Source organism: Megalobrama amblycephala, linkage group LG13 (genome assembly GCF_018812025.1).
Source record: "Megalobrama amblycephala isolate DHTTF-2021 linkage group LG13, ASM1881202v1, whole genome shotgun sequence".
NCBI lineage: Eukaryota > Metazoa > Chordata > Actinopteri > Cypriniformes > Xenocyprididae > Megalobrama > Megalobrama amblycephala.
In genome coordinates, this window is record NC_063056.1 from 40742831 (window position 1) to 40765442 (window position 22612).

The 22612-nt window shown below is 35.3% G+C and overlaps 1 protein-coding gene across 1 annotated transcript in view; it reads left to right on the forward strand.

The window, feature by feature from the left end:
* The window catches only part of csmd3a (CUB and Sushi multiple domains 3a), a 343356-nt gene that overhangs the window by 242851 nt on the left and 77893 nt on the right, over nucleotides 1-22612 (forward strand). Inside the window, 8 exon segments of the mRNA XM_048153480.1 lie at nucleotides 4035-4115; nucleotides 4407-4520; nucleotides 7507-7695; nucleotides 10884-11030; nucleotides 13462-13650; nucleotides 18033-18193; nucleotides 18195-18219; nucleotides 18330-18524. Of these exon segments, the coding sequence (XP_048009437.1) occupies nucleotides 4035-4115; nucleotides 4407-4520; nucleotides 7507-7695; nucleotides 10884-11030; nucleotides 13462-13650; nucleotides 18033-18193; nucleotides 18195-18219; nucleotides 18330-18524 (1101 nt within the window).

The following is a 22612-nucleotide window of genomic DNA, read 5'->3' on the forward strand; positions in this document are numbered from 1 at the left end:
TGCAGAAAGACTCCGCCCACACACTTCTGATTGGCTGTGATTTGTGATTGATTTGGTTGCGAGTGCAGTGCACTTGCAGAGAGACTCCGCCCACATTTTCTTCTGATTGGCTGTGATTTTTGATTAATTTAGTTGAGAGTGCGGCACGCTTGCAGACAGACTCCGCCCACATGATCTTCTGATTGGCCGTGATTTTTGATTGATTTAGTTGCGAGTGCAGTGTGCTTACACAAAGACTCCGCCCACACACTCTTCTGATTGGCTGTGATTTTTGATTGATTTAGTTGAGAGTGCGGCACGCTTGCAGACAGACTCCGCCCACATGATCTTCTGATTGGCCTGTGATTTTTGATTGATTTAGTTGTGAGTGCAGTGCACTTGCAGAAAGACTCCGCCCACACACTTCTGATTGGCTGTGATTTGTGATTGATTTGGTTGCGAGTGCAGTGCACTTGCAGAGAGACTCCGCCCACATTTTCTTCTGATTGGCTGTGATTTTTGATTGATTTGGATGCAAGTGAAGTGTGCTTACACAAAGACTCTGCCCACACACTCTTCTGATTGGTTGTGATTTTTGCTTGATTTAGTTGCGAGAGCGGCACGCTTGCAGACAGACTCCGCCCACACGCTCTTCTGATTGGCTGTGATTTTTGATTGATTTAGTTGAGTGCGGCATGCTTGCAGTCAGACTCCGCCCACACGCTCTTCTGATTGGCTGTGATTTTTAATTGATTTAGTTGCGAGTGCGGCACACTTGCAGACAGACTCCGCCCACATGCTCTTCTGATTGGCTGTAATTTTTGATTGATTTAGTTGCGAGTGCAGTGCGCTTACACAAAGACTCCGCCCACACACTCTTCTGATTGGCTGTGATTTTTGATTGATTTGTGTTGCATCTGGTGTGGACAGACAAATTGCTTGTCTCTGGTTAGGACACGGTGTCAGCCACTTCCAGTTATTTCAGTTGTTCATTATACTTCTAGACGTTGTAAACTGTTATTTGTTTTCATATAATTACAATTTTTCTAGCATACTAACAAACACATTAGTTTGTGCCGCAAACAGTTTTACAGTTTATTATACTTTAAGTCGGTCACACACACCAGTCGAGTTAATGAAATAAGGTCTTTTGTTCCAAGAAAACTCAACTATTTTAATGAAAGGCTTATATAATGAAAAAGAAAATTAGGTTAAATATTTCAAGAGAGTTACCAATGATATGTTTAGGGTTAGGACAATATATCAGTTAAATTGAAATAAATAAATATCTAAATCATTACTGAAAATTAAAAACACAAATGTAGAATTGAATAGTAAGTTCTATATAGTATAAACTGCTAGTACATATAAAAAATAACTAGGGTCCTAGAAGTGTTGCTGCTTTCTGCTTTCTACTCTCCCGCTTTTTTGTTCAACTGCTCTCAAAAACACAGACTAGAAATTACATTACTTGTTTCTTTGGGAAATGGCTTCGATTATTGCAGCAGCCACATTTCAATGGCGCTATAATGTGTTTGGAACCTTCCATCATCCGTAATAACACCCATTTCTGAATGCGCAGGTGTAGAAACATACGCAGCTGGCTTCTGAGGCAGCATCCTTACTGTTATGGAACCTCATAAGCGATGATTTGAAATGCACTACACAGTGTGCATCATATAAACAGAGAGTGTTTGCATTGAGCATGTGCCTAAACTAACGACACAGCACTCACACATAAAATGCAATAGGTTTTAATTAAAATCAACTTCAATTTTTTAGTGTTTTTTGGTGTTTGCAATGAAATATGCAATTGCCTTTCCTGTTGAAGATGCATGCAATGCTGGCCAGAATGAGTTATCTTTGTGTGTGATGCTTTGCAGTGCTGTCTAGGTTATTGAACAGAGCGTTTAACAGGGGAAATAGCATCTGAACACGACAGATGACCTTTAACCCCATGGGATTCCTCTAATCTGTTTTGCAATTGTGATGGGAGACTGTTATTCGATAAAGGACAATAATTTCTGCATTAGCATATTTTCTGCTGATGCTTTTGAAGTTTACCAATAAAGCAATACAGCGTAAGGAAGTTAAGTCAAGAGCTGCAAAGCACAAAGCTCGTTAGAATTTTAAAAGATAATAAAATAAGATAGTTGTGGTCCCAGAGCTGCCCAAATGCCCATTCTCCAGCTTGAAATTGCTTTTAATGTTTTTAGCGCAGTAACAGCTGAGTTTTTCTGAGTGTTTCTGGTTTCTCCCGATGATGAATTTTAAATGAATTGTGCTTTTGTTCATCAGTGGTGCCGTCGAACAATATAGAGGTCATTTAGCGGTGTGTAAATCTTCATGATGTTAAGATACTGAGAGCGTTCGCTGGATCTTACGTACATGAAACGGTGCTTAAAAACCCTTGACTATGTTACAACCTTCCTTGTGCTTTTTTTTTTTTTTTATTAACCCATAACTAGCCCAGCGCCTTAAAATCACGTATTAATCTTCATCATATTCGTTCATTGTGTTGGCAGGTTGCATAAACAAGAACCTCTTTTGTTTTTGCATAAGAAAATATACTTTATAATTTCTTTTTGCCATTTTCAATATATTTTTAAGATTATTAAGTACATTCATTAGCAAATTAATTCATTAAGTTTAATTAAATAATTTAATATTACTGCAAAACCCCATTTTTATTTTTTTCGGCAGGTTGCATGAACAAGCACCACTTTTTTGCATAAGAAAATATACTTTGTAATTTCTTTTTGCCATTTTCTAATATTTTTAAGATTATTAAGTACATTCATTAGCAAATTAATTCATTAAGTTTAATTAAATAATTTAATATTACTGCGAAACCCCATTTTTATTTTTTTATTTTTTTTCGGCAGGTTGCATGAACAAGCACCACTTTTTTGCATAAGAAAATATACTTTGTAATTTCTTTTTGCCATTTTCTAATATTTTTAAGATTATTCAGTGCATTAGCAAATTAATTAATTACGTTTAATTAAATCATTTAATATTACTGCAAAACCCCATTTTTATTTTTTTCGGCAGGTTGCTTGAACAAGCACCACTTTTTTGCATAAGAAAATATACTTTGTAATTTCTTTTTGCCATTTTCTAATATTTTTAAGATTATTCAGTGCATTTATTAGCAAATTAATTAATTAAGTTTAATTAAATCATTTAATATTACTGCAAAACCCCATTTTTATTTTTTTCGGCAGGTTGCTTGAACAAGCACCACTTTTTTTGCATAAGAAAATATACTTTGTCATTTCTTTTTGCCATTTTCTAATATTTTTAAGATTATTCAGTACATTTATTAGCAAATTAATCCATTAAGTTTAATTAAATCATTTAATATTACTGCAAAACACCATTTTTATTTTTTTCGGCAGGTTGCATGAACAAGCACCACGTGCTTTTTCCATGCTGCTGTTTATATATATATATATATATATATATATATATATATATATATATATATATATATATATATATATATATATATAATTATTAGCAAATTGAATGTATTAACATTTAAAATGAATATTTTTAATATTATACTATTATCTTTCTTCTTGTTTATGCATATGGACATAATTTCCCAGTATGTATTGCTGCATTACAACATGTAGTTTACATAAACATTCTTTAACATTAGTTTACATAAACAGTCTTTCAAATTTGTGAATTATACATCTTAGTGAGGGAATTCAACATGTTCTGCTCAACTTCAAATGACATTACATAACAACAGTGATTATTATCATAACGTACCAGTAATAGAACGTTCTTAATGTATATAATCCTCTTTTAGAAACTCATTAGAATTAGACATTGTGCATAATCAGTGTTGGCAAGGCAGATGCTGAGACTCTGATTATGATTCATACTGTGCAGCAGCATCGAGTAATTTTATTGTACGTTTCAAAAAACTCCAGTGACAGGTGTGATGATTTAAGATGTAATTGTGTGGGTTGTATTCAAAGAATTTTCACTTAAACAGGCACTAAACATCATGTGTCTCGCTCATCTCGTTCCCTCTGCAGCTTACCAACTTCGTGTCTGTCAACCTCCTCCACTTGTCGCCAACGCAGAGATCCTGGCTGAAGATGATGAATTTGAGATTGGTAAGAACAACGTTGAATGTTTGATGATCATCTGTTTGTGTAGATTTATCATGCATCGAACACTCATTAAAGAGATGCTCCCAAAATGGTTACCCACCTTCACAATGCAGCGATTCTTATTTAATGTGAAAGAAAATGCCCCTTTCTGTGGGGAAAATAACACTCGACGCTCTGCATTTGTCATCATTACTGTCACGAGCGTGTAAGCGGTCAGGTCTTAATTAGCTAATGTGTTGTTGAGCAGTAGCTGTAGTAGAAAAGCAAAGATCTGTGTGTGTAATTACTCAACAGGAGACATCATCAGGTACCGCTGCCTGCCGGGCTTCACGCTGCTCGGGAGCGAGATCTTGACCTGCAGGTTGGGCGAGCGACTGCAGATGGATGGTCCTCCTCCGGTGTGCCAAGGTGAGTTTGGCAGCACGTCCAGCTCGCTGTCTCATTTGTGTCTGTGTTCTTCCTGATTTTATGTCTCGCGTCATTAGCTCTGCCGCTAGTTGTTTGGCCCATTTGGACTTCTGGAATAAGGAAACTGCAGTACAGTGTGCTTAAAGGTCCTGGAGAAGTTTTGTTCTTCTTGTACATGACCAGCAGTATACCGACCATGACGATCCCATCCACGCTGCTGATATTTAGATAAATATGTAAATGTGTGCTGTAGTGTTGTCAAAAATATTGATATTTGGATATGTATTGATACTGAAATATCCAAAACTGCACATTCACATTCTCTCCGGCGGCGAATTGACACACACCCGCCTCCTGTCACTCACTCATCTCATTCGCTCCGGTTGAATAGTGCTTGTATTGGCATAATTTTAGTCATTCCTGCAGGTTTCGCGCTCACACATCAAAAGCGAATGCACCACTGATCTATGTAAGCGTCGCTCTCATAAAGCCGCCTCTCAAACAGCTCGCGAGTACCAAATTGAGTTCTTTTTCCAGGCTTATTGCGCTTAAATAGTTAAATACATACAAAATTATGTCAAAATGCCCATCTTGCGGAGTATTCAGGTTAATACAGTCCATTTTGGAACGTAAATAGTTGAGAGAAAACACGTTGTGCAACAGTATATTGGATCCTGTGCATTTCGCTCTTAAAGTGACAGCAGCCTAATAAACCTCCTGCTTAATCATACTCTTGAACTTTTTTAACTTTAATTGTAAGCATTAATCTGTATTTAATTTTTACATTGAAAAGTACTTAGTGTTATTTTACTTTTGATTACTTTCAACTTGAACACTACTGTTAGACCCACCTGTAAAACTTAAAGCCATGTTTATTTCGTTTTGTCTTTATTTATTTGTGCTATCATTTGCAATTTGTTTATTTGTTCTTATTTTATCACTGACTGTTTACTTGTCTTTTTTTGTAAATGTAGTTAAACGACTCAAATAAAGCCTCCCTGTGCTGTGTGTAAGCTATTACAACAATATTACCCAAATTATCAAAAAATTATGTGATAATAACTAATTATCTCTATGCCGGTTTTTCCCGTGATATCAAAAATGGTATCGAATATTGATATTTTTCAAGGTATCACATCGAAGTTGGAAATTTCAGTAGCGTGATAACACTAATGTGCTGCGCTTTCTTCTCAGTAACAAAATAAACACTTATCAAACATTGCAATGGTGAGAAATCAGTAGTTAAGAAAGCATATTATTATGGCGATGTGGTTGTGTTTGCACCAGTTCTGCAATTCGGCACTCCAGTAAAGTCATGTCAGGTTAATTCATATACAATAGATTGCAAGCAAGCAGCTTTACAGTTTTAAAAATGACAAACAATGTCAGTGTCTCTTTGAATTAGAATTACATCTTCAGTTTCTACTATAAACAGCTCTCCAGTGTGTTCATGTGTTTACTTGCGTCTAATCTCGACGGACTGAACAGAAGAAATGAACCAGAGAAAATTTTGGCTTCAAAGAAGGTGGAGCCGATGATGATGATGGAACCTGTTACATCATCGTCACTTGGACCAATGGTAGTTCGAAGGTGTTTACCAGCCAGAGCAAAATTTTCCAGAAGGACAACCTGCTTCGAACTCTCAAAACAAATACCAAACGAACTTCATTTTGGCCTGATTTTGTTTGAAATTACATTACACCAGTTTCTCTTTAAGTAAATCAAAAGCTTAAAGTATAACTTCACCCATTTTCATCCCACTTTGTATTGTTCCAGTGTCAGTAATGTATGTAAATATGTACATTTTTCACCCTCCGTTTGGCCTCACTGTTCGTGATCATCCATCCAAATGTTGACTACAAACACTGAGGTTTTTCAGATTCTCCATTGCAGCGTTCTTCCCATATTTACGATTCTTTACCGTCTTTAGCCGCTGCCTACAAAGCAAAACTTACTCTTTGAATTCTTGCACTTGGGAACAATACAAGTCGACACCATTATGACTAAAAGTTTGCTAAGAAGTATTTCCTACTAAAGCAAGGCGGTATTTGACTCTGGTCACGCCTATCCAATGGGAGCAGAGTGGGCGTTGCCAGAAACATGGCCTGTGCATTATGGGTGTTGAAGTTATGCCATCTTATTGAGTAGCTCTGCAAAATTGCACTCCACAAAGCTGTTTATTAATAAACATAAAATGTTCTGATTGACTGTGATTAAGTTGAGTGATGTCGCATTTTCACTTTCAGTGAGAACAGACTAATTACTTGTCAGAGGGAACTTGTCATGTTGGGTAAAAGTAAATTATGAGGCAAGAAAGGTTGACATGATAAGTAGTCTTCAGGAAGAAAAAAATAAAATGTAAAATAAAATGATGATAAAGTGAAAACTGGTTCCTTTTGGGAAATGTATAAATGTAGAACATGATGATTCACTCAGTTTATACTGTATATACAGATGATTTGTATTCAGATCATGTCAGATTTTAGGCTCATTTGAAAAAAAAAAAAAAATACAATTACCTACTTTTTTTGGCAAAATATTAGAATTCACTGTCGTTTCCTGCTGAAATGAACACTAATGGCAATAAAACCATCAATAATTGATTAATAAAGACCAATTTTATGAACTAAAACCTCTTATTATAATGCATGATTTGTAAACTAATACTTTTTTGACATTTGCATCAAATAACAAGCTGGTTATGTTTGCTTTTTCTGACATGGTAAATTTGCTCATCAGCTCACGTATTACATCATTGCATAAGCAGAGCGCTTTGGTCACATGATAAAAGAGAAGCAAGCTAAAATGGCATGGCTGCTTCAGAAAATGCATTTTTATCTCACATTTGCTTTTATTAGCACTATCAGTTTAGTGCAGATTCTATATTATTTCCAAATGCAGTTTTCTGAGCCACATGCACGTGTTTCCAATGAGCCTGGGCTGGTTTTTGCGGTATTTAACACATGATCATCTGGTTTCTTCGCAGTGCAATGTCCCGACAATGAGGTTCTGTTCGACTCGACGGGCGTAATTCTGAGTCCAGGTTACCCTGACAGCTACCCCAACCTTCAGATGTGCTCATGGATGATCAACGTGGAGAAGGGCTACAACATCACACTGCACTTTGAACTCTTCCAGACGGAGAAAGAGTTTGATATTCTGGAGATCTTTGATGGTGGGTTTGAATTATTCCTCATATCCAGGCATCATCTGACAGCCCGTGCAACTGCGTCCTTGAATATTACAGTCATTATTCTCTGGCCTGTCGTAACTCTGACGCTTTTCTTGAAAATTCGAAATGAAATTTGGAGCCTTGGGAATCTGTTTGAGTCTCTTTTTAGATCCGTGACCATTACATGAGAAATATTTTCCCCCCAAAAAACTCATTTAGGACCAGCAGATATGCAAAACGTTGGAAAGATTCAAGTATTTCTTGATAGCGAGGCAATGGCAAAGACAATTCGGAATGCATTCAGAGTGTTATTAGCACTAATTACTTAAGTGCTTGCAATCAGCAAATTACCCTATTACTCTTCATTGATTGGATGCTCATTAATGCCCATGGCATTTGCAGAGCCCCAGTGGAATAGGAAGTGAGAATGCCAAATTCCTTCTCTCAGGCCAGCTTTTGTGTTCATGTTTTGCAACGAGGCAATTTTTGGAGCTCCTTCCCTACTGTCTTAAAGACCCCCTGTGATGAAAATCAAGTTTTTAATGTTGTTTGTATGTCTATGTGGTGTTTTTTTCTTAATATGCTTTAAGACAAACCATGTGCAAATTCATAGGTCAAAACCAAAGATAGTTTCAAAAACCCCACCCCTGTTTCCTACCATCACAAACATGTGACCAATCCCGTCACATATGGGCGGGGCTTTTTTCCAACGACTTTCTATGATGTTCAAAATGTCTCTAAGGATGCTGATTTTTAAAGGCAGGAGATGGTGAAAGGGAACATGGTTTGTGTAACATTAGCTACACTTTTTTTGCTGTTTGATTACAGTTATGTGTCCGAAGTTATAGAGAACGATACATAAAATGCATTACCATGCTGATACATTGACTTATAGACGAGCCTGTATAATTCACCCTTCTTCTTCTTCTGAATCAGTTTCTGGCTGAATTAAAGCAATATTTCCACTTGTCATTGTGTAGCGTTTACTACAGTTGAGCGAGTAGATAAGGTTATCTGAGCTTGTGTAAGTGGAGGCGGAGACTAATTTGCATATTCATGAATCCGTGTATACTAAATGAAACGGGTGTCGAATTACATTCAAGCTACTTTAAGGTACGAAGAAATTATTTACACAGGAAAATATGTTTGGAACCAATTGGAATCCCAGATTGATTTTGATATCTATACAGGTGCTGGTCATATAATTAGAATATCATCAAAAAGTTGATTTATTTCACTAATTCCGTATAAAAAGTGAAACTTGTATATTATATTCATTCATTACACACAAGACTGATATATTTCAAATGTTTATTTCTTTTAATTTTGATGATTATAACTGACAACTAAGGAGAATCCCAAATTCAGTATCTCAGAAAATTAGAATATTGTGAAAAGGTTCAATATTGAAGACACTTGGTGCCACACTCTAATCAGCTAATTAACTCAAAACACCTGCAAAGGCCTTTAAATGGTCTCTCAGTCTAGTTCTGTAGGCTACACAATCATGGGGAAGACTGCTGACTTGACAGTTGTCCAAAAGACGACCATTGACACCTTGCACAAGGAGGGCAAGACACAAAAGGTCATTGCAAAAGAGGCTGGCTGTTCACAGAGCCTCTGTGTCCAAGCACATTAATAGAGAGGCGAAGGGAAGGAAAAGATGTGGTAGAAAAAAGTGTACAAGCAATAGGGATAACCGCACCCTGGAGAGGATTGTGAAACAAAACCCATTCAAAACTGTGGAGTCAGAGCTTCAAGAACCACTACGCACAGATGTATGCAAGACATGGGTTTCAGCTGTCGCATTCCTTGTGTCAAGCCACTCTTGAACAACAGACAGCGTCAGAAGCATCTAAAGACAAAAAGGACTGGACTGCTGCTGAGTGGTCCAAAGTTATGTTCTCTGATGAAAGTAAATTTTGCATTTCCTTTGGAAATCAGGGTCCCAGAGTCAGGAGGAAGAGAGGAGAGGCACACAATCCACGTTGCTTGAGGTCCAGTGTAAAGTTTCCACAGTCAGTGATGGTTTGGGGTGCCATGTCATCTGCTGGTGTTGGTCCACTGTGTTTTCTGAGGTCCAAGGTCAACGCAGCCGTATACCAGGAAGGTTTTAGAGCACTTCATGCTTCCTGCTGCTGACCAACTTTATGGAGATGCAGATTTCATTTTCCAACAGGACTTGGCACCTGCACACAGTGCCAAAGCTACCAGTACCTGGTTTAAGGACCATGGTATCCCTGTTCTTAATTGGCCAGCAAACTCACCTGACCCCATAGAAAATCTATGGGGTATTGTGAAGAGGAAGATGTGATATGCCAGACCCAACAATGCAGAAGAGCTGAAGGCCACTATCAGAGCAACCTGGGCTCTCATAACACCTGAGCAGTGCCACAGACTGATCGACTCCATGCCACGCCGCATTGCTGCAGTAATTCAGGCAAAAGGAGCCCAAACTAAGTATTGAGTGCTGTACATGCTCATACTTTTCATGTTCATACTTTTCAGTTGGCCAAGATTTATAAAAATCCTTTCTTTGTATTGGTCTTAAGTAATATTCTAATTTTCTGAGATACTGAATTTGAGATTTTCCTTAGTTGTCAGTTATAATCATCCAAATTAAAAGAAATAAACATTTGAAATATATCAGTCTGTGTGTAATGAATGAATATAATATACAAGTTTCACTTTTTGAATGGAATTAGTGAAATAAATCAACTTTTTGATGATATTCTAATTATATGACCAGCACCTGTATATGTCATTTAAGGCTGTGTTCACACTTGGTTCGAACTCTGGTGCGATTGCTTTCTTAGTGTGGTTCATTTGAATAAGTGTGTTGCTTCTGGAAGTATTTTTTCCATTCATTTCTCCCATAGGGATTTCCAGCTTTGATTTGAAGCAAGAAAACAATGTAAATCAGACAAAAATACAGAGACTGTGAATTTAACAGCTTAAGTGAGGGAAAGAACTACAATCCCATGAAGCATTGCGAACAGCATCATCAATATAGTTAAAAATCTATTTCCTTATGAAGGAAATGAATGGCGTTTTTACTTCTGGAATCCATTATAATCGTCTCTTGAATTTGCCATTTGCAAACGTATTGAACAACTTCAACAATTAATTTGCTTTGGAAATGCAAATCTGGTTTATTTTATTGCTTTTATTTATTTATTTATTGTTTGCAGGGCCTAATATTTACAGTCAAAGTCTGGCGGTGTTGAGCGGAGATCTCCGAGTGCCCTTCAACATCACCACCACGGGACACCAGCTGTTTCTGCGCTGGTCGTCTGATCACGGCACCAACAAAAAGGGCTTCCGTATCACTTACGTGGGTGAGTATCAAAGTATGTATCCCCGATTGGTAATTCCTTTCAGTTCTATGTGTGTCTCTCGTAACCTTTTGTCTGTCCTGCCCATGACGTGTGCGTCCAAGTGTATGTCCCATCTGTCCATGTCTTTGTGTCTAAATGTTTGTGTATTTGTATGTAACTGTCAGTTGCTTCCTAAATTGCATATAATTCTGAAGAATAAAAAAAATGACACCATAAAACAAATTTTGAAATTTTAGACATCACATGTTAGGCCTGTTTCACACATCCTGCTTGTGCAGCGTAACTGTTACCACATACTGACACCAAATAATTTGTGGCTGAAAAAGTATTAGCATGAAAAAGATGGATTTTTTTCAAATGTTATTAGAAATGCCATTATTATTATATCATTATTTCAATCAAATACATTGATTGTCATCTCAAATGTATTATGTCTTATAGGAAATTGAATTAATCTCTAATGGTAATGTCATTAAAACCTTTATTTTGTTAGCGTAATTATAGGCCAATATTTGGCCAAATTCTAATTTATGTAACAAAAAGGCAATGATATACAGTATAACATTTCATTTGGTAATTTAGAAATTTAATGTGCTAATGAATTATCTTCATTCAAAAATGACAGAAAACGTACGTTTTTTTTTTTTTTTTTTTTTTTTTTTTTTGATGACTTTTGTTGCATTAGCTGAACACAAAAAAAAATCATGGACATGATTCAGATATGTTAAAGGGTCATAAAAAAATAGTCAAACTTGGCTCATCTGTGGTCAAACACACATGCAGACACACACAACACACTATTATACACACAGATTAACTGGTTTGGCTGTAAAAAAATATGGTAAAATTGAGCCAAAAGCCTCAAATAAGAGGTTGAAATCAGATCAGACCCAGATTTATTAAGCTGTGATAAAGCATACCTGTTTATTTTTGTTACATTTTTATTTAATTTTGATGTTGTGTGTAACAAAATGTCCTCCCTTGTGTTCAGGTTTGACTGTAATAAAGTTAATGCAAAAACTGACACTTCAAATCAACATTTCAAACAAAAAAAATCATTCCTGCCTAGTGCTATTAAAGTATTTAACTCAACTGTTTAGGAAAGAAATGTGTTAAAGTGTTACTGACTGTATTAAGCTGCCATGACAATTTAATTTCCCTTTGGGATTAATAAAGTTAAATCAAATCAAATCAAATCAAAACCCACAATTTAATAAAAATAAGTATTTATGTCTAAAAACACTGGAGAATTTATAAGCCACTTTATATTGAATTATATATGCATCTACTGGTTATACCATGGCATTACATACTGTAAGTTTTTCTTTTTTTACTCCCACTAGATGGCACTAATCTACCTTCAAAAAATTTGGATTTTAAATGCCTTTTCTCTATTTTAACATGGAATACTGCTTTAATTGAAAAATAATTTTAAAATATATTAGACAATTTTTTTATTGTTGTTTTCAATGAGGGAAAAATAGCTAATAAATATTTTATAAATATTGCATAGTATCATAAAATACCTTCAAAATTCTAAATAATAATCAAAAAAATATTATTGAACAAAAAATATATTACATTGGTTTTCCTGTGGGGAAAAAAAAAGTGACATTTTAAGGCTTCGGTCACTTTTGACCGCAAAGGAGTCAAGTGTGACCCCTAAAACGAAGAGGCCCAGAGGCGTTAATACATCTATTGATTTAATATTATTATCTAGCACTAATATTATCTAGTATTATTTAAAAAAAATAAATAAATAGGGTTCCATAGGGATCTCGCCTAGGGTGCCAAAATGTTTAGAAACAGCCCTGCACATATTTTAATGCAAATTTTGTGACAGTGCATAAATATAATGCTAGATGGAAACACCAAGATGTGAATAAAAATTCTAAAATGGGCAAATGGTTGTTTGAAGTGGATACATGCAAATAACCACAGTGCATTACCCCCCAAAAAAAAAAGTACTTATTGCAATTTAAATAATTCAGTTTACATGAAGAGGTGAACTGCTTAAATCAGCTAGTAGAAAGTGCTGTTTTGTGTCTATCACTGCAGGTGTGTTTGCAAACACTGCTTAAGTAGTTCACACTATTATTTTATTGTATTGTATAAGCTGTAATGAAACGGCTGTGTGGCGCTTACATGCTGCAGACACAAGATGAACGCTGCTTTCAGATCCTCCTGGGAAGCTCCTCAAACACTCAAAATCCTAATTACGATGTGTCAGAATACAATACAGTAGATGCATTGTGCAGTTTCATATTTCGGAACACTTTACTCAAAGCCTTTATATATAATGCATTATAAAGGTATTTTAATGCATTGTAATGCACCTTATCTCATGAATAATTGTGACCACAGTTATAATATTATCTATGCTGATGTCATTATTGTGTGAGTGTTTAATGATCCGGGCTCTCGTCCGCAGCGATGTACTGCAGCACTCCAGACTCTCCGCAGCATGGCTTTGTGCTCAGCCAGACGGGCGGCCACGTCAACAGCGTCGTCCGCTGGGCCTGCGACCGCGGCTACCGGCTCATCGGGAAAAACATGGCCGTCTGCAGGAGAACCCAGTTCGGACATCTGGCCTGGGACTCGTCTGTGCCGGCGTGTCAAGGTGTTTTTGCGATCACCTGCACACAGTTAATGTTTACTTCAACCTTCACTGGAAGAACTTGCATATTTTGATTATGTATGTTTAATATACACTAGAAGTCTCTTCTTCTCACCAAAGCTGCATTTATTTGATGAAAAATACAGTAAAAATTGTGAGATATTTTTACAATTTAAAATAATGGCTTTCTATTTTAATATACTTTAAAATGTAATTTATTTCCTGTGATCAAAGCTGAATTTTCAGCATCATTACTCCAGTCTTCAGTGTCACATGATCCTTCAGAAATCATTCTGATATGCTGATTTGATACTCAAGAAACATTTCTGATTATTATCAGTGTTGAAAACAGTCATATTTTTGTGGAAACTGTGATATATTACCACTCAAAAGTTTGAGATATGAAAGATTATTTTTAATTTTTTACATTTAAATGATTTAATCATTAAATTTAACAATTTAAATTAATGCTTTTATTCACGAAGGATGCATTAAATTGATCAAAAGTGCCGGTATGTTACAAAATATGTTACAAAATATACTTTTGCAAATAAATGTGGTTCTTTTGAACTTTATATTCATCAAAGAATCCTGAAAACATGTAGATACTTGTATAAACATTATTAATAATTGAGTGCCAATAATAATTGAGCAGCAAATCATCATATTAAGAATGATTTCTGAAGGATCATGTGACTCTGAAGACTGGAGTAATGATGCTGAAAATTCAGCTTTGATCACAGGAATAAATTACACTTTACTATATATTCACATAGAAAACAGCTGATTTAAATAGTAAAAATATTTCACAATTTTTACTGTATTTTTCATCAAATAAATGCAGTCTTGATGAGCAGAAGAGACTATTTCAGAAACATTATAAAATCACATCAATGGCAATCATTTGCACGTGTGTGTGTGTGTGTGTGTGTGTGTATATATATATATATATATATATATATATATATATATATAAACAGCATAAAGCAGAGACAAATATTAGAAGAACAGAGGTGCTCTCCAAAGGGCTCGAATCAAAAATGCATTTGCTCCACTAGGAAAAAATAATAATAAACAGAAAACAAAACCCAATAATAAAGGGTAAATGGGTTATTGAAAGAGATGAATTTTTGAGCAGATTTTTGACACTATGAATAAGCGAAGGAGCAGACGGTTCAAGAGAGCAGGACCTCGTTGTGTTATTATTCTGAAAACAGTCCAGGAGGAGAATCTGCCAGAAGAAAAAAAATTATATATTTAAATATCACTTACATTTTAGATGTGTATTTTCTGAAACACTGTTAAGAGAGGTGATCATTATACAATATGAATGTCATTAAAAATTAAAACTACACCAGGAATGATTCCTCTGTTTTGTATGTTTATGTGATTAATTCTTCTGAAGACGCTTGTATTGATCAAATATTTGATACGTTTCTTTCCATTTGTTTGTTTTTGGTTGATATGGGATGTTATTGAGATTGAATTGTACAGCAGTGTTGTTTTGTTGGGTTTATTTGATTAGAATTCAAGCACTCAGTAATTGGGCGTCCTGTCATGTTTCGTCGCTAGGAGCACTTTTTCCATGTTTAATTACACATTTTTGTCATGCTGGATAATTACAGTCCTGTTTGCTCACATGTGACCATTTTGAGACCTTCAGTTCAATGACGAGGTCAGAAACGATCGAAAGCCATTTCTGCTAAAAAGAAAAAAAAAGACACTTAAAGCGAGGGATTAACAGTTTACATGAAGACAACTTGATATTTATCTTTGAAATGATATGAAACTGATTTCTGTGATTGTATCACACAGGATGGATGTTTAAGGAACTGGCTTTTATTATTTGAGGACTTTCATGTCAGACTGACAGACCTTAAGACAATTACTTGAGTCGATTTTGAAAATAAGTAGTTTTGCACATCCCAGTCTCTGTAGGGAACGTGAATTCAGAATCTCTCAGTGGGAATTGAATCAATTGCATTGACCTCGTCTGCTGGAAAAGCAGCAGGTGTGTGTGAATCAATGCTTTAGTCCCATTACTTGTGTGATTGGCTTTCGTGGATAGGTTAACGAGGAACTGACATTGTAAATGGATGCATCTGTGTTGGAATTTCTTGGATGGACATTTCTTAATTCTACTATTTTTTTATGTAGTAACTGAGAAATGCATCGAATTGTAGAACAAAGTTTGTGATATAATACATTCACTGCCCTTCAGAGATCTCTTATTTCAGATTTCAGCAAACCAGAAGTAAATTGTATTATATAATTCCTGAGGGAAATAACAGGTTATTATACATTCACATTATTTGCATTTGCAACTTCACCGTCTTTGTTTTCTCTTTTAAATCCATATTTTGGATTTAGTTTATCCGTGAGGCATGTAATGCACGCCACTTGTTTCCGCTCTGAACATGAAAAGTGCATTTGCAAGAATTTTTGATTTCAGGAAACAAGTCACACCCTTAAAAGTTTCTTTATTTTCATGCACGAGTCTGATTTGTATTGCAGCGTACAGAATCAGATGTTCCAGAAGTGAACATAATGCAAATCCAGTTTGTTGGAATCAGTTGTAAATAAGAATCAATTGTTAATTACCTATCATCTGTATGCCTTTTATTTCGGGACATGAAATACTTGAACCGTGAACTGCTTCAATAAAGCCATATCTTTAAAGGTGAAGTAAGATTTTTTATATTAAAACACATTTTCTTAACCCAGTCAATTGTTCATAGTATGCCATTCATGAGGTTACCTCCACTAGAAGTGTAAACATTGAGCCTTCCAGGCACCATCAGAACATTGAGAGATCTGTCAATCACTTTTCTGCTCAACCAATAGCAAGAGTTTGGGGCGTGGCTACTGTAGCAGGCGGAGCCAAAGGGTGTTTAGCCTAGTTGATAAAGCAGCAGACTGGAGATCTCCAAAAGTGGGCGTGAACTCCTGAAGTAGGCGGTATCTCCAAAATGGGGTGGAGTCTCCACAAAGACTTTCACTTCCAGCAGATGTCATTGACTTACATTTCAAAATTAAAGTTGGTAAATAAAACACTTTAGGCATGTTAAATATTTATAGACATACTAATAAATATACCTATATAAATGAATATGCCTGTGAGATATAGCCGCCTCTCAGTACTAAACTGAGTTCATTTTTGCTGCTTTTTGCACTTAAAGGATTAGTTCACTTCAGAATTCAAATTTCCTGATAATTTCCTCTCCTCCATGTCATCCAAGATGTTCATGTATTTCTTTCTTCAGTGGAAAAGAAATGAAGGTTTTTGATGAAAACATTCCAGGATTTTTCTCCATATAGTGGACTTCAACTGGCCTCCAAATGGTCCAAATGTCAGTTTCAGTGCAGCTTCAAAGAGCTCTACATGATCCCAGACGAGGAATAAGAGTCTAATCTAGAGAAACCATCGCTCATTTTCTAAAAAATTGAAAGTTATATACTTTTTAACCACAAATGCTCGTCTTGCACTGCTCTGTGATGCTCCACGCATGACGTAATCATGTTGGAAAGGTCACGCATGATGTAGGCGGAAGTACCGCGGTAGAGTGAAAAACTCCATCTCATTTTCTCTTCTAACTTCAAAATCGAATAATATCATTGTTTTACCTTTTTTTTGTAAAGGGCTTTTGACTTGTAGACACTGGATCGGTACTTTCACCTAAGGCATGACCTTTCCAACATGATTACGTCATGCGTGGAGCATCACAGAGCAGTGCAAGACAAGCATTTGTGGTAAAAAAGTATATAACTTTTAATTTTTAAAAAAATGACTGATGGTTTCTCTAGATAAGACAATTATTCCTCGTCTGGGATCATGTAGAGCTCTTTGAAGCTGCGCTGAAACTGACATTTGGACCAGTGAAGTCCACTATATGGAGAAAAATCCTCCTCAAAAACCTTCATTTGTTTTCCACTGAAGAAAGAAAGACATGAACATCTTGGATGACATGGAGGTGAGTAAATTATCAGGAAGATTTTAATTCTGGAGTGAACTAATCCTTTAGACACACAGAAAATAATGTCAAAATGCCATTCTTGGCCAATATTCATGTAAACACGGTCAGTTATGTTTGAAGTGAATGTAAACAGTTGAGAAAGAAAACGCATGTGTAACAGTATAATGGATCCGTGCATCAGGTCTTAAAGTGACAGCAGCCTAATAAACCTGCTGCCAAATTATTAAATATATCTACATGGCAGTTTTTCCTCATGGTATCAATGTCAAAATTGTGGCTAGTAACTTTGGAAAACCACTAGTGCCAGTGTCCAGCCCTGGTCGCAGAAACTGCATACTTCACCTTTAACGTAATTTCATGTTTTTGTTTATGGTTTTGATGCAGTCAAGCTCATGGCGTTGTCTTTTCCAGCTGTGTCCTGTGGGACGCCGGTGGCTCCTGTGAACGGAGGTGTTCTGGCTGCTGATTATTCTGCAGGAACTCGAGCAACCTACTTCTGCAACGACGGCTTCCGTCTGTCCTCTAAAGAGGTGACCAGCACCGTGTGTCAGGCCGACGGCACGTGGAGCACCGCACAATAAAATCCCTCGGTGCACAGGTGAGAGCAGACGCCCTGCTTTAAATCATCAGAACTTTTACATTTCAAGGAGAAGAGAGGTTTTGTAAAAGTACACTTCATTAGTGTTTTGATTTCTGATTTCCTCTCAGTTGTGGTGTGTCCCAGTATCGGCTCCTTCACCTTGGATCACGGCAAATGGAGAATCGTTAACGGCTCTCGTTATGAATACGGCACTAAAGTGGCCTTTACCTGCAGCCCCGGCTACTACCGGCTCGGCCCCGCCCACATTCACTGCACATCCAATGGGACGTGGAGCTGGAGGAATGAGCGACCTCGCTGCAAGAGTGAGTTACGCGCTTCATTTGTTACTCGGACGGTAATGCTGTGTGTACCGTGACATGCACAATTCCCAGGCCTTGTTAGGCTGGCCGGTTTAAGGTCAGACTGAGCAGACTGCTAGACTAATGATTTTGTCAATTGTGTCCTGAAGTGTGAAGGATTAGCAGCTTGTGCGGCGCATCGCTAGAAACACTCAATCCGTGGGCGTTTTCCGCAATTCCTGCCTTTTATATTGGATGGAAATGTGCAGAATTCTGCAGAATGGATTTTATTATTCATTCAAGCAAGTGGAAGCAAATTAGTATGTGTCATAATTGTAAAATGTTTTTGTTGAGAATGTTCACTGTTCAGTCAGTTGCATGTGTTTTGTTTACTGTTAGCTGTAACAGCTTGCCAGAAAATTCTGCTCATTTAGATGGATTATGAGGAGAGAGGCTTGTGCAACTAGAAAACATTTCCCATAAATTTCAGTGGACTGCATGAAAATGATAAAATACATAAAGCATCATTAGGCTTCCACAAATGTTTGTGTGGATTTTGGAATATTGCATCAAAAATGCAAATAAGCAAATATATATATCCTTTTATATATAGCCTATATATATACATTAATAAATAAATATGCATAAATTGCAGATCTAAATTGTTATACAGTGTGTGTGTGTGTGTGTGTGTGTGTATATAGAAAACAAAGAAAATATATTATATTATGCACATTTTGATATATATATATATATATATATATATATATATATATATATATATATATACATATATACATACACAGTACAGTCCAAAAGTTTGGAACCACTAAGATTTTTAATGTTTTTAAAAGAAGTTTCGTCTGCTCACCAAGGCTACATTTATTTAATTAAAAATACAGTAAAAACAGTAATATTGTGAAATATTATTACAATTTAAAATAACTGTGTACTATTTAAATATATTTGACAAAGTAATTTATTCCTGTGATCAAAGCTGAATTTTCAGCATCGTTACTCCAGTCTTCAGTGTCACATGATCCTTCAGAAATCATTCTAATATGCTGATCTGCTGCTCAATAAACATTTATGATTATTTTCAATGTTGAAAACAGTTGTGTACTTTTTTTTCAGGATTCCTTGATGAATAGAAAGTTCAAAAGAACAGCATTTATCTGAAATACAAAGCTTCTGTAGCATTATACACTACCGTTCAAAAGTTTGGGGTCAGTAAGAATTTTTATTTTTATTTTTTTGAAAAGAAATTAAAGAAATGAATACTTTTATTCAGCAAGGATGCATTAAATCAATCAAAAGTGGCAGTAAAGACATTTCATAATGTTACAAAAGATTAGATTTCAGATAAACACTGTTCTTTTGAACTTTCTATTCATCAAATAATCCTGAAAAAAAATATTGTACACAAATATTTTGTACAATTGTACACATTAAATGTTTCTTGAGCAGCAGATCAGCATATTAGAATGATTTCTGAAGGATCATGTGACACTGAAGACTGGAGTAATGATGCTGAAAATTCAGCTTTGATCACAGGAATAAATTACTTTGTCAAATATATTCAAATAGAAAACAGTTATTTTAAATTGTAATAATATTTCACAATATTACTGTTTTTTACTGTATTTTTAATTAAATAAATGTAGCCTTGGTGAGCAGACGAAACTTCTTTTAAAAACATTAAAAATCTTAGTGGTTCCAAACTTTTGGACTGTACTGTATATATATATATATCAATTTACATATTTATGTATGTATATGTGTGTGTGTGTGTGTGTGTGTGTGTGTGTGTGTGTGTGTGTGTGTATAGAAAATAAAGAAAATATATTATGCACATTTTTATATATATATATATATATATATATATATATATATATATATATATATATATATATAAGAAAATATATTATGCACATTTGATATATGTAAAAAACACATGCATATATTCAATAATATATATACACACGAATATATGTGTGTATATATATATATATATATATATATATATATATATATATATATATAAGAATATATATTATGCACATTTTGCAAGAAAAAAAATTTGTTTGTGTGTGTGTAAGAATATATTTTATGCACATTTTGCAAAAAGTAAATATAGATAATAAATATAATATTGATTTTTATTCATTTTTTTTATTTTTTTGCATGAATTAAATTTACAACAATTAAATAAAAAGTTACACACATAGCATGCATGCTTTGCTATACACTGAAAAAATTTGTACCCTAAAAATGATTAATTTTATGGGTTAAATCAAGTGGGAAAAAAAGCTCTTTAAGGTAAAATATATATATATATATATGTTACCACTGTACCGTTTTTTTCAGCACTAAAAAACTCCATGCGTTTGTCAGGAAGTGAAAAATAAAAAAATAAATATGAAATTGTCCAATTGCAGTTCTGTAATTACGTCTTATGAAATCATGCTTTCGCTAAAAAATGCTGGGTTTGTCCATATTTGACCCAAACATGGGTTGAAACGACCCAGCATTTTTTAGAGTCTAGTATCTTCCCATAAGGCTTTATATGGCGGCGTTCACCATAACGAAACAAATTTGGCCTCATACGTTCTCCTCTTTAACACACAATTTACTAAAGAACAGCCGAGAAAGCGGAGTAAATCCAGTTGTGCGTTACTATCGCCGTCTGTCATCGGCAGCTGCCGTCCTCAGATGGTTGGGTTATCAATGTTGTGCGTCTGCTGTAACTACAGACGTGATGAATGTGTTTATGGCTCCCATATGAGAGCCACAATCTAAACATTAGAGGCGCTTTATGACTGATGGCGTCTGACAGGATCCTGGCGAGAACAATTTTCAAAAACAACAACAGTCAGAGGGAAGATGATGAGAAGTTGAAAACAGATGAAATGATGATGCCACCGTGGTTTTCCCGCTAGAGTAAACACTTCAGAACGTATATAATATATCAGTAAACCTTCTGACTGTATTTTCAGCTGCTTTTTGGGGACGGTTTAAGGGGAAGTATGTTTTTAAATGTAACAATTAGAACATTTATGTTTCTATAACATTTTTTATCTTAACAGAGTGATCAAACAAAAGCTTGCACTGCAAAACATGATATTTTTGTCTTGATTTGGGTCGCAAACATTCATAAATCAAGATTAGCTAAACGACAAGATAAGTCTTGTTTTCTGAGGAAAAGTGATCAAAAGAGCAAGTATCTGCCAATGGAGTCAAAAAAGATCATTTTTCTTACACCACTGGCAGATATTTTTCTCTCCTTTAAACTTAAATTTTGACATTTTTTCTCAGAAAACAAGACTTAATATCTTGTCTTTTAGATATCAATTAAATGTATTTTCACTCTAAGATTTTTCAACCCAAATATGGACAAACCCAGCCTTTAGGTTACATTTTTAAAATAAATTTTTAACCCAAGGGTTGGGTTTGTCCATATTTTACCCAAATTTGGGTTGAAACAACACAGCATTTTTTAGAATGTTGTTTTAAGAATGTTTAGAAAACAAGACAAAATTACCAGTGTTATTTTAGTTTTAGTGATATTTTGTATTAGCTTTTATTTTTATATTTGTGTACACTAAAAACAACTCAAAGTTGGGTTGAAAATGGACAAACCCAACGTTTGGGTTGTTTTGACCCAGTGGTTGTGCTGAGAAGTTTTATTTAACCCAATTATTGTTTAAAAATTACTATATGGCGGGCTTAAAATGAACCCAAAATAGGTCTTCTTACATGCAGAGATGACCATTATATGCTGTATTAAGCGGGGCAAGATCAGATTTTGATGCCATTTGATAAACCACATCACAATAATCAAAGAATGGAAGTATTTATATAAGTAGTTGAGAAACAAGTTTCTTACGAATACTATATGAAAAACACTTCCGAGATTGATGTAAGATACTAATTTCAATGTTGACTTTGCGTAAAACATGATGTCTTTACATGATATAACACAGGAACAAGTTTTGGATTTAAAGGATTAGTTCACTTTCAAATGAAAATTTCCTGATTATTTACTCTCCTCCATGTCATCCAAGATGTTCATGTCTTTCTTTCTTCAGTCGAAAAGAAATGAAGGTTTTTGA